The sequence below is a fragment of the Pygocentrus nattereri genome, chromosome 11 (assembly GCF_015220715.1).
Source record: "Pygocentrus nattereri isolate fPygNat1 chromosome 11, fPygNat1.pri, whole genome shotgun sequence".
NCBI classification, from domain to species: domain Eukaryota; kingdom Metazoa; phylum Chordata; class Actinopteri; order Characiformes; family Serrasalmidae; genus Pygocentrus; species Pygocentrus nattereri.
The window spans coordinates 1,607,501-1,620,446 of NC_051221.1; the positions used below are offsets into that span (position 1 = coordinate 1,607,501).

A 12,946-nucleotide genomic window follows, 5' to 3' on the forward strand; every position below is an offset into this window, starting at 1 on the left:
GACAGGTGAGAAAGAAAGACAGATTAGCAATAGGAGGGAGGAGACAGGTGAACTAGATGAGGAACGGGTGGACAAGTGAGTAAGAGGACAGATGAGACAGATGAGGGATGAGAGAGAGGTGAGAAAGAGGGACAGGTGAAATAGATGAGGAATGGGTGGACAAGTGAGTAAGAGGACAGATGAGACAGATGAGGGATGAGAGAGAGGTGAGAAAGAGGGACAGGTGAAATAGATGAGGAATGGGAAAGATTTGAGGGAGGGGAACAGGTCAAACAGTTGAGGGAGGCAGGCAGGTGAGGAAGGGGGACAGGTGAGACAGAGGAGGGATGAGAGGCAGGTGAGAAAGAGGGACATTTGAAATAGATGAGGAATGGGAACCAGTTGAGGGAGGGGAAGAGATCAGACAGATGAGGGGAGAGAGACAGGTGAGAAAGAGGCACCAGTGAAATAGATTAGGAATGGGAGACAGTTGAGGGAAGGGGACAGGTGAGACAGATGAGGGAAGGAAGACAGGTAAGGGAGGGGAACAGGTGAGTCAGTTGAGTGAGTGGGGCAGGTGAAACAGATGAGGGATGGGAGACAGTTGAGGGAGGTGCAGGTAAATAATAGCACAAGAGCTCCACCTCAGGCCATGTTTAGAAATAACAAACAGTTCCTCAAGTTTCATGTTTTATATTTCTGGTTTTCTTCAGTGAACATTGTGGTGATAAAGGGTCCTTGTTCCTGCAGGTCCAAGCGGTCAGGAGGGCAGCGCTAGTGAGCAATGCAGCGAGATCTTGAACAGCAAACTCTTCATGCTGGACATGCTCTACTCACAGGGAAGTAAACAACGCTCTCAGGAGGAGGAAGAAGAGGCAGAGGAAGAGGCAGAGACTGAGAAAGAGAAAGAGGGTGAAAGAACTGTTCAGGAGGCAGGAGGAGAAGAAGAAGAAAAGAAGAAGCTTGAGGGCGGGATGGTCAGAGCTTTTGCAGAACGTTTCGGTGACCTGGTCAAAGGCCTAAGCTCTCCGCCAATGATGGAGCAGGAAAGTCCAGAGAAGCAGCAGCAGCCTCCACAGGCTCCACCCCCTCCAAAGAAGGAGTCGGACTACATCTGGGACCAGCTAATGGCGAGCCCTCGCGAGCTCCGTATCGGGGATATAGACTTTACCGATTTGGTTGACGAGGATGATCAGGATGTCTTGGACTCTGGGGATTTGATAGGAAACTCAAATCTGCCCCCACCCCCTCCACCCCCTCCATGCCCCTTCTACTTGCCCCCTCCCCCTCCCCCACTAGCCCCCGGGGTCAGGCCCCCTCCTCCCCCACCTTGTTTCTCTGCCCCTACACCCCCCTCGCCCCAGCTGGGCCGTCCAGAGCCACCGCTCTTCCAGAAGAAGAAGAAGACTATCCGTTTATTCTGGAGTGAAGTCCGGCCGGCAGAGTGGCAGTTCCTGGGCCATAAGAGGGGCCATCTGTCACTGTGGTCCAAACTGGAGCCCGTAAAACTGGACACACCCAAACTGGAACATCTTTTCGAGAGCAAGTCTAAAGAGGTGCCTGCAGCCAAGGTAACAATCTCTCCCTTCAACCTTCCCAGAAAATCAAATACCTGTGGCAATCAGTCTTCCCTGAAGTAAGTCTATGGTATAAACAATGTCTTAGCAGGAAATTAGATTTTTCTGCCAGGCCATAATCCTCCTAAACAAATGTACCATTTCTTGTTTGCTTTGTAAAAGATTTTAGTAAACATTTAGTAAACTAAAACATTTAGTTTTTAGCTAATGTGGTATCGCAGTATACACCGAGGTAGCCGGCAGGTCACTTGTAGCCCTACACAGTCTGTCTTTCGTAGACACCACAGGCCCAGTTTACACCTCATAACACAGCATAGCAAGGCACGTACAACACTGCTGCACATCCGCAGCTTATCTCTCTCATTGCCATGGTGTCCAGGGCGCTGAGTGCTCGCCATTCTGCATAGCCACGCCTCCTGTGCGTCCAAACAAGCCTGTAGCCTGGATGCTATTTTGCTGGAGATAAATTTTGATGACAAAAAAAATTGAGAAATGATTGCTATAAAATTCCCAGCAACACATTTACTTCATTCCACCCGCTGATTAGGACTCCCCCAATCACATGATATCACGAGCGAACAGTCCTTTCCAAAACCGAGCTTCCCTAAATAACAGAGTCTAAATAAAGGCCATTCTGTCATTAAAGACCGTTCAAATGTCCTCCACAGTGTCCGGCCTGAGCTGTTGGTCCACCCTCATTGCTGCCCTAGACGTTGGTCTGTCCATTTATGAAGATGTCTGTCTTTAGTTGTCTGTAGAGGTCTGTGTTTTATATGTTTGCATGTCCAGTTATGAATTGAATCTCAGGGAAAAATAAAATGAATTCAATTCATTTTGTCTGAGAAGGCCTTAAACTGGTGATGCTGTGACTGTTTTAACTCTAAGAGCCTCTTTCTTTTTCCAGAATATCAGTATCAGATTTAGCCTTGCGTTAGCTGTCATGAGGGCGCAGGAAAGGTCAAAGAGCAGAGCTGTGGGAAAGAGATGTTTCTGCTGAGTTACATTTATCACAGATTGTAGAAACACTTGCATAAAGTCTTTTTAAGTGTAATATTATGTATTAGGGTTGTACGATATGGACATAAAATACGATGTTGGATAAAGCTGTCGGATATCGTGACGAGAATATGAGACAGCATAAATTATTATTCAAATAAAGCACCTCTGACAAGTAACTTTTTTACATGCGTCAACAGAAATCTAACCTCACATTTAAGATATTAAATATTAAATACTAATACAAAATTACAAAAAGCGTTCACTATTGCTAGAACTGAGAGCATGCTTTGTGCACTGAAACAGTCAACATCACAGAAACAAATAAGTATATGTTTCATTTTTATTTAGAGCACACAAAACTAATCAATATTTTGAGTTTATTTATTTTTATTTGTTATTAAATATGTTTGTTGTTTCAGTAGACGTTGCTGCTTCACACACCTAAAACACAGTACTGAGTGTGTGAGTAATCCTAATGTTTGATTGGCGTGCAGTTTAGTAGTCACTTTTAATCTGTGGGTGTTTTTTTATTGGCTGTTTAGCCTAATGGTTAAGTTACTCGTCTCTTGCTGGGAGTGCAGGGAAGCGCTCATTAGGCTTCTAACAATTTGTGTTAGTAATGAAATGAGGTCTCTCTGGTGCTTACAGGTATAACATAATTTGATCTGTCATCGCCGCTCTTATGATATGTTTATCCCAAAAACTCTATAAAATATCGTGTTAAATATAAAATACTGTGCCTCTCAGGAACGTAGAAGTTTTGCTATGCAAAATGCCATTCAAGGTGGCTCAGGGGATGCCTGCCCCAATTAAAAGAGAGAGTTTATGTTGTTTCATGCTGTGAGGCTTTGTTCACACAGCAGGTAAAAGTGGCCCAAATTTGATCTTTTTCTTCATATGTGGCACAGATGTGTGTCTGTGTTTCAGTGTGAACAGATAAACACACTGAATCTGACACTTTCAGTTCCGATTTGGGGCGCTTTCGTATGTGGTACTGACATCCGACTCCGTCTGAACAGCCAGATCGGAATTTATGTGACTTTTACGTCAGGGCAACTAGACGTTCATCATCATTTCACACTGTTAAGACTCATAAATATTTAGGCTCTTTCTGTACCAGAAGCTTAGAAGGCACCAATCGCAACCACTCCGTGTTTGAAGTGATTTCTAGGCTGCAGCGTCAAAGAACAGGTAACAGCTGACAATCAGTGAAGCTTCATGATGGCTCCTGTGCTGATCCTCCGGGAGCGACTGGGGTTCGTTGGCGGTTGTGATTGTTTACCTCTGGATGAGCCGCGTGACGCAGCGTGACACTCTGTTCTTTTGCACACTAGGCATTTATTTAATGTATGTGACTCGCAGACATTCAGCGATTTCTGTACCTCACTCCTTCTCCCACAGTAACCTAGTACTGTTTGTAGAGGGCGAGTAGGTAACAGGTCATAAAGGGACGATATGAAGTGCCTAGCACTGGTATCCAACTTGATCCAATCACCTGTTGTGAGAGGACTGGCATTTTCATAGTTGGGTGCGTATCTCCTTAGGTAGTTCCTAACTTGGAAGAATCTAAAAGCAATTCTAGAAAGGTGGAAAATGCCCTAAACTGGTCGAATGAAGCCAGGACCCCATCTTAAAAAAGGTCAGCTATGGTCCTAATGCTGCAAACCGTTCGCTGATTAAGGGCTCCATCCAGTCTAGAGGGCTTAAATAAAGGGACAAAAGACAAGATGCATTTGGAAGAAGATTCTGATTCAGTTTGTGAAAAACATTCAGCCAATCGGATGTTTCCACACGCTTGGCTGTTGCTGTATGTAGCGAGGATCTGGGTTGTGTTTATCCATCACAGATCCCGTCTGACTCATACAGCTCAGGCTCCAAACTGCACAGGAAGCTGCTGCGTGTCTCGAGCTTTAATGGCTTCCATCCCGTCGGCTTACAACTTGAACATCTGGACAGATGTTCCGTCACACCTGCTGGCCGCGTTCCTTTGATGCGGCCGGACGGCCCGGATTTCCGCTCACTAGTGCTCAGATGAGCTCTCGGACAAATGACAGCGCTATTCAGGACACGCTCACTCGTTATTTTCCCCAAACCAGTTTCCTCACTCACACGTTCTTCATGCTCTGACTCATTTTGCCTTATACGGTGGGTCACGTAGAGCGACGGCAGCCACGGGATCCACGTCACAGCTGCGTTTGGAGGCTGGAAATGTGTCCATTCACTTTGTATTTACACTCAGCTTACGATTACAGACGAAAACGGTTGCGTTATGGTGGACTGGTTTTCTGAACTATTGCATTGCCTGTCAAAAAGAAATCATGATGCACACAGTCTATACACAAAAGCTTGAAGACACCTGCTTCTCCAGCTTTCCTTCTGAAATAAAAGGGGTTAAAAGGGAGTTTGTCCACCTTTGCTGCAGTAACAGATTCAGCTCTTTACTCTAGAAGGGTTTAGGCTTGATGCTGGAACATTGCTGTGAGGATTTAATAACAATAACAACAATAATAAGTTTTACTTTTCATAAACAAAACAGCTTAAAACAGACCTGAAAAGTAGAATGAAGTCATAAAAGTAAACGCAACAAAAGTATAAACAGGAAAAAAAGAATAAAAAAATCATCAAAAAAATGAAATGACAAGTAAACAAAATAAATCACAAGTTTAAACGATTATTAAACTGTGAACTGAACTCTAAAGCCGAAACTGAGCAAAACGTGGAAAACTAAAATGTGCGAAAAAATAAAATTACAAGTAAATAAAATAAATGACAGTATTTTAATTATTTTAATTGCATTCAGCCACTAGTGCTTAGTGAGGTCAGGTACTGATGTTGGATGGTCAGTTCTGGGTCACCCCAACTCATCCCGAACGTACTGGATGGAGCTCCATCACTCCAGAGAACATAGTTCTACTGCTCCACGGTCCAATGCTGGGGTCTTTATAACCCTCTAGTCCACACTAGGCACTGGACATGGGGACCTTAGGATCATGTGCAGCCTCTCCAGAGAGTCTCATTCTATTGGTCAGTGCTTTTCTATGGAGATTATACAAGTTGTGAAAGTGCAATTGAACTCCTTCACCTGTAGTGAGGGACCTTACAGTAGCTGGAGTCACTCGATAGAAAGGACGTTTAAAAACCTTTGGACAAATAGTTAATGTGATAAGAGGACGGCCAGCAACAGGATGCATGGAGACCACTTAAAACGTTAAAAAGTCTGAAGACCCATCCAAAAGACGCACTTCCTTTAGATCGCTTATACTGAATTTATTATTATTTTATATTTAACGTTTATTATTATTCTGAATGTGTTTCTGGAGAAAAACGATAAGCTGATAATAAAATAATGAAACAAGCCTTGAAACAAAACACATTCAGTATATTCTGGACAAAAACTTGTCGGCCTTTATAATAATATGCATGCCATACACTGACGTGTAGTAACCGCGAAGAGTGTGAATGAGCTCTATTCCTGCTCATGAGCAGGAAGAACACACAACGACAGACTTATTGGATATTCCAATAAGACGGTTTCTTGATATGAAAGATTGAGTTTGTGGAAATTAAGGGAATTTACCCAATGAAACCCCACTGTTCACCTATTGGGCTGCGTTGGGGAAAATGCCTGGAGAAGAAAAATCCAGCCACTATGGATGTTCTAGATGGAAGTGAATGCATGGGGAGCTGTTCACTCAGATCATCTAAATAAATACGTTATAAAAGTGAGGAGGTCAACAAGGCTAAAGGAAGACTTATGAAACACTGCTAATCACTCCTAGTGTCCATGAGTTTTTTCACGTGTCTGAGCGATTCTTTTTCGACTGCTACTGTACCATTTTTATGTTTACTATTGATGCTGAAATGTTTAGGCGATGTTCTTTATATTTGGCAGAAAACAGCAGCAGATGGTAAGAGGCAGGAGATCATTGTCCTGGACTCCAAACGCAGCAACGCTATCAACATCGGCCTGACCGTCCTCCCACCACCACGCACCATCAAATCCGCCATCCTCAACTTCGACGAGTATGCGCTCAACAAGGAGGGCATTGAGGTGAAAGGGCTGATGAGAGCACTCAGATTAAAGACTGTAGGATAAGAGTATCATAAACATTCTCTGTCCACTTTATTAGGACCCCCAACCTTGAGTGATGTGTTTGGTGTATGTAGGGAGACATTATAGACACAGCAACAGCCTATAAAAACCACAGAAAATAAGCCTGATTTGATGCCATGTCGAAGTCACTGCTGTGATAAGAATGGTCCACCACCCCAAATCACTTTTGGATCAACAGTGGTCCTGTGGTCAGAAACTGACCACTGATGAAGAGCTACAGAGAATGACTAACACAAGCTGTACACCAGCATACAGGCTACTGTCTCGTGCACCAGCAAGTTAGAGCTAAAGTGGACGTGCTGAGTTAACGGTGCTTTCTATTAAATGCTTATTGGATTATCAAACTTGAGCTTTTCAGATGGTTGTTTATGTCCTGCTGCCTCTGTGTTTGTTTTTAACCAGGATTTTTCTCTCTCTCTACTGTAGAAAATTCTAACGATGATTCCTACGGAGGAGGAGAAGCAGAAGATTCAGGAAGCTCAGCTGGCCAATCCAGACATACCTCTGGGCAGTGCTGAGCAGTTCCTCCTCACGCTGTCCTCCATCAGCGAACTGTCTGCCCGCCTGCAGCTCTGGGCCTTCAAACTGGACTATGAGGCCACCGAGAAGGTAAGCTTGTAGGATAAGATCAAGGAGAAAGTGTGTGTGTGTGTGTAATGTAACCCTAGTTCAGGTGTCCAAATCTGGGGGATTGATCCCTAAATTTTTAGATACAAGCTCCAAGTACTGTCCACAAGGATAAACCTCATAGCCATTTATGTAGTTTGTTTAATGGGACAAACTAAGAGACCTTGGAAAACCTGTTTACCATGATCCCAGTGTTATCCTGGAGCTGGCAATTGACAAAATCCCTATAAATGTAATACCAAGGATGAAAAGGTACAAGTAAAGAGCATAGCAAACCAAGTGGCGGTCCTCGTGAGTCTTTGTTCTCTTAATGTTAAACCACCTGAAAAGTCTTGGAACCCCAGGATGTTTCACTGCTAACAGCTCTCTGTTACCAAAACAGTACATTCTCTCTCATTGGCTGTAAAAGAGATGCAAACTTCACTGGAGCAATGAGGAGGATAGCAGTGGAGTTGTGATTGAACCTCCTGTAGACTTTGACAAAACCCAAAAAGCATTGTACCTCTGTGATGGAGGTGGGAGGTGGATATTCTCCACCCACTTGAAGGCCCAAGTTTTGTTCTTTGGGCATCTAAGATTGCTCTTTTCTAATTTGACATACTTAAGTCGTGCATGCCGGACATTCTCCTGGTTGGTCGTGGAAAAACAGTCTAATGTGAAGCAGTTTAGGGTCTTCCACAGTTTAGGGTCTTCCACAGGGTCTTCCACAGACAATTGGAGCATGAGCCAATACTCACAGCATGACTGTCTACCCACAGTAGTCAGTAGTATTAAGCTCCATGAGCTTACTAAAGGAAAGTCTTCTTTCTTTCATTTCCCATGACATTGTGGGATGCACATGTGCCTGTTTGCCCATAGTCCTCTGCTCCTGTGTCTCACTATAGCAAACTCCCCAGCTGAAAGCTTAAAGGCAGGTCTGGATCCTGTTTAACTGCCACTCCACAGATTCTGTTATGTAATAGATTTTTTGGTACCTTTTCATTCGGCAGGAAGTGGCGGAGCCTCTGCAGGACCTGAAAGAGGGCATGGAACAGCTGGAGAAGAATAAGACGCTCCGCTACGTTCTGTCAACCCTGCTGGCTATCGGCAACTTCCTCAACGGGTCGAACGTGAGCACTACACTGGCCCACAAGCATGAACGTTTTGGTGTCCTGAAGAACCGTGATCCCTTTATTCTCACCATAATGTAATGCTGTGGATGTGTTTTGCAGGCTAAAGGTTTTGATCTGAGTTACCTGGAGAAGGTTCCAGAAGTGAAGGATACAGTTCATAAACAGTCACTTCTGCACCACGTCTGTTCTGCTGTAGTGGAGAACTTCCCCGAAAGCACAGACCTGTACTCCGAGATAGGAGCTGTTACACGCTCTGCTAAAGTGAGTCCACACAGACACTCTCACATACTGGATCCTTTTCAAATCCTTTTAATGGGAGTCACATATTCTGCAAGCTGTTTTACGCAGAAACAGCTGGACATGAAGCAGTTGAGTAGCTTGTGTTCACATCAGCAGGCGACAGAGTTACAGGCGACCGGCTGTTTCCTAAGGAAGGAGGCGATTTTGTAGCAGTGATTTAGCAAACAGGGAACAAGCATCGCAGTGACGAGTCAAGTTGAGATTTTCTCAACTTCATTGAAAAGTGATGAAGGGCTGGTGTCCAGCACAGCTTGGGCCTTTCCCTGCGTAAGCACACCCACTAAACCTAGATTTTAGACGTGGAGTCCATGGTGTCCAGACACTGCTCTCTGTACTTTTTGTTTCTATGGGCAAAAATAGTATTGGGTAAAAGTTGATGAGCAAAATGTAAACCTGTAAGCTTATCCTGCAGTTTTAAACAGGGATTTGTGAGGTCAAACTAGTATAGTTTCCTAGTGTGAGGGCAGACTGATTGAGGAAGGGGGGAGTACTTGGGCTGGAGTTCTGGGTGGGTTCTGCCTGGAGCGAGAAGGCCAGAGCCCCTCTTTTTAACCCCTTAAAATTACTGCTTTATTTAACTACAGGGACTTCAATGCAAACTGACTGGATAGTCTGCTTTAGATGCTTTATAGAAACTTTATTTACTTTCAGGTTAAATTCAACTAAATATCTACTAAACTGACCATAAATGTCTTTAACTCTAAACCTGCTCTAACTTTTACCTCAACCCAGAACCTAAACCCAACCGTCACCCTGGTCCAAATCTTAATCCCCACCACTGTTTCGAATCAATTGGGTTTCAACAGAGAGTTTGTTAACAATTTGAACATCTGGAGATAATTTGTAGGGGACTATAGTGGACTGTCCAACTAAAGTGTGACCATCTTAAGTTATAAAGTGTTTAAGGGTGTATTAAAACGTTGGGCCTGCTGGTTTGCCCTGGCCATTTAAGGGATTAACAGTGGTAGAAATAACATAAGACTGAGGAACAGGGAGGGGATGAGGTGGTGGTGGAGACTGCGAAAACTTGGTTTATGGGAAAACGAAGGTAGGAGTGGGAATTTATAGGGGTGAGAGTAGAAGGAGGAGTTGTTCAGGCATGGTCCTCCTCTCAAACTTGAGTTCTTCCATAATTATGTCACATAAATAGCAGATGTTTTATTTCTGTGTCAGGTGCTGGGCAGTGTGCACATGCAACACCAAGAAATATTATAGTCCTTCAATCTATGAGTTTTAGCCGAGGAGCTGCGGAGCCTCTCGGCTTGTAGTCCAAGACTGTCCAAGGTGGCGCACACAGAAACCCAGTTAGTCTAGGCTAATGGCTAATGGCAAACCCCAAGAGACTGGCTTTTCCTTCCGCTCTCTTTTCCCGGTTAACTCATTAACTCATTACAGTCTGCTGTCACCCCACTGACTGAGGCTAACTGACCTCAGGCTGCAGCTCAGTACATGAGAGGTGAGAGATTGAGCTGTTTGTTTTTCGCATTATCTGCATTTATTTGCATACCAGGATAACAGTAATGACTAAACTAATATCTTAAACAGAATTTCAGTATATCAGCCCACTACTACTGAAGACAACACAACTTGTTGATGTAACTGGTTGGAAATCAATTTAGAAAACTGTATTTAGAAAAACAAAAAATTCCAGTTCATCGACCACTGAAACCGTCCATTTGTCTGCCGTAAAGACCAGAAACAAGTCGGAAACTTGTGGATCAGAATTGTTTCCAAAGCTCACACAACTTTTAGGCCCTAAACTCAGTGATTATGACCGTAATTATGACAGCATGCTAACATGAATTCGTGCCGTGTTCATCTGCAGGTGGACTTTGACCAACTTCAGGAGAACCTGACCCAGATGGAGCGGCGCTGCAAAGCTTCATGGGAGAACCTGAAGGTCATCGCCAAGCATGAGATGAAGCCGGTGCTGAAGCAAAAAATGAGCGACTTCTTGAAGGAGTGTGCGGAGCGTATCATCATACTAAAGATAGTGCACAGACGCATCATCAACAGGTGACACCGACGGCGTCCTCAGGGTCTAAACGTCATATTTTCCCCGAGCCATAAAACGGCAAACATGCACATCTAAACATGTAAAGCAGAGGAAAAACACCTTAATTCATGTGTCTGCAATCAATAGTTCAATAGTTTTAACAGATTAAATAGTAAAGGTGAATATTAATGCCTCGCACACTTTTTAAAGCCGCTGTATCACCAAAACTATTGCAGATATAAGGCTAAAATTTTGCCTGCTATCTTTGGGCACAGTGAGATTTTTAAGCATTATTTTAAGTCATAACTTTTGAACTGTTGTCGCTGTAGGTGTCAAGTCTTGAGACAACATTCTTTGGTTCAAAACGTTTTGCATCCAGAACTCCAGTGGATGTTTTCAGATCTGAATCAGCTCGATTTTCAGTGCTGTTTATCTGATGGGGGCAGTTATGGTGTCTATCCGCTCTTCCAGGTGGTTGTTAGGAGCCCCAGCTTTTAATCATTTTTAAAACTCCAGTTTTGGAAACTTTTACTTTCTCCTTCTTTATACAAGTGGTTTAACTTACTTCTACCTTCTGTAGAAATATCCTGGAAAATTAATAACTTGGACTTACTCCAGTACTATAGTAATAAATGTCTCTTAAGATATAAAAATATGAAACATGTTTGGTGTGTTTGTTAATTGAAACGTGCTCTTTTCACTGCACTCATTGGTAAATTATTTTGTGGAACCTCTTCTCATACAAACAAACTTTTTTAAATGTAAGACTTCCATACTTTTACTGACTTTCGGTTTCTCAGAGAAACCTCTTCTCATACAAGCAAAACACAATGTAAATGCAGGACGGATGTGTAGAACTCAGACACCTTTGCCGCCACCAGACAAACAACTAGCAAATATATTGTGATAGTTAAAAGATTTAAAAGATCTAATGTTATTCAGTTTGGAGATGTAGATGGCCAGAGTTTTCCCAATGTATAAAAACAATGTTTTCCCCCAGATTTCTTTAGCAAGCCATACAATGGCAAACATGCATCTCTGTACCTTTTCGGTTGGCAGATGAGCACAGCTTAAACCAAAGAAAAAATCCCTGGAAAATCTATGTGTCTATCATCAGTAGTTCACAATTTATGACATATGAAATATCAAAGGCAAATATTACAGCCACACCCCCTTTTTAAAGCCTCTATATCTCATAAATGAATGAAGATACAAGCCTAAAATTCTTTAGAATTTTAAAGTTAAAATCTTAAAATTAAGGTATTTTTAAATCATTATTTTAGTTGCTAAGTCAGTTCAGAACTTTTCTACATTTGGGGTCAGGTGAGGACTGTGCACATCATCTATCAAATGATAATGGAAATACATCATGATGAAAATATAACGACATTCTGGAGGAGACGTTCCTTTTCTGAAAGAGGCTGATGTTTTTCCCTGTTTCTGCAGGTTCCACTCGTTTCTGCTGTACCTGGGCCATCCTCCGTACGGCGTCCGGGAGATCAGCGTCCACCGCTTCAGTAAAATCATGAGCGAGTTTGCGCTGGAGTATCGGACCACCAGAGAACGCATCCTACAGCAGAAGCAGAAGCGAGCCGACCACCGCGAACGCAACAAAACCCGCGGCAAGATGATCATGGACGTCGCCGCGCCGGTGAGTGATGTGCTAATCCAACACGGGGGTTTTCCCTCCAGTGCTGGTCCTGGTTGTGTCGTAATGGGCTCTAATAGACCTCTGTAAGAACCTAAAACACTGTTAATTAGCTTTAACTCCTCTTAAAGACTGATAACGACCTGAAAATGCCTCTCAGATTTGCTCCTAGATGGAGGCCACATTCTGTAGCTCTGCTTTAAAGGAAAATTAGATCTACCCTCCTTTATGTTTCGTGTCTGAAGTTCACTTTTTAGTTGTAGCGCTGGAGCCGCGAGGATAATGTAGCTAACCAGTAATAGAAGCTTATGGCCAGTGTGTTAAAATCACCCCCTGGGACTCAGGAGGTCCCATGTCGTCTGGCTACTCCAGCATTGGCTGCTGACTCTCTCCATAGCAGCGCTGGTAGTTCAGTGTCAGTAAATGTTCTTCTGTAAAGTTCTTCTGTAGAGTCTCTGTTCTAGTGCGGTTCTGCGCTCTTCCTCACAGTAACTGAGATCTTCCTCGTCTCCTCTTCTGTAGAGTCTCTGTTCTAGTGCGGTTCTGCACTCTTCCTCACAGTAACTGAGATCTTCCTCATGTCCTCTTCTGTAG

General features: G+C 43.4%; 1 protein-coding gene across 6 annotated transcripts in view; it reads left to right on the plus strand.

The window, feature by feature from the left end:
• fhod3a (formin homology 2 domain containing 3a) overlaps window positions 1-12,946 on the plus strand; it is a 106,413-nt gene that overhangs the window by 81,719 nt on the left and 11,748 nt on the right. For all 6 annotated transcript variants that reach the window (XM_037542859.1, XM_037542858.1, XM_037542861.1 and 3 more), the window contains 7 exons: window positions 730-1,550; window positions 6,448-6,606; window positions 7,096-7,278; window positions 8,286-8,405; window positions 8,508-8,669; window positions 10,534-10,724; window positions 12,151-12,355. In XM_037542859.1, the coding sequence (XP_037398756.1) occupies window positions 730-1,550; window positions 6,448-6,606; window positions 7,096-7,278; window positions 8,286-8,405; window positions 8,508-8,669; window positions 10,534-10,724; window positions 12,151-12,355 (1,841 nt within the window). The remainder of the gene's footprint in view (window positions 1-729; window positions 1,551-6,447; window positions 6,607-7,095; window positions 7,279-8,285; window positions 8,406-8,507; window positions 8,670-10,533; window positions 10,725-12,150; window positions 12,356-12,946) is intronic.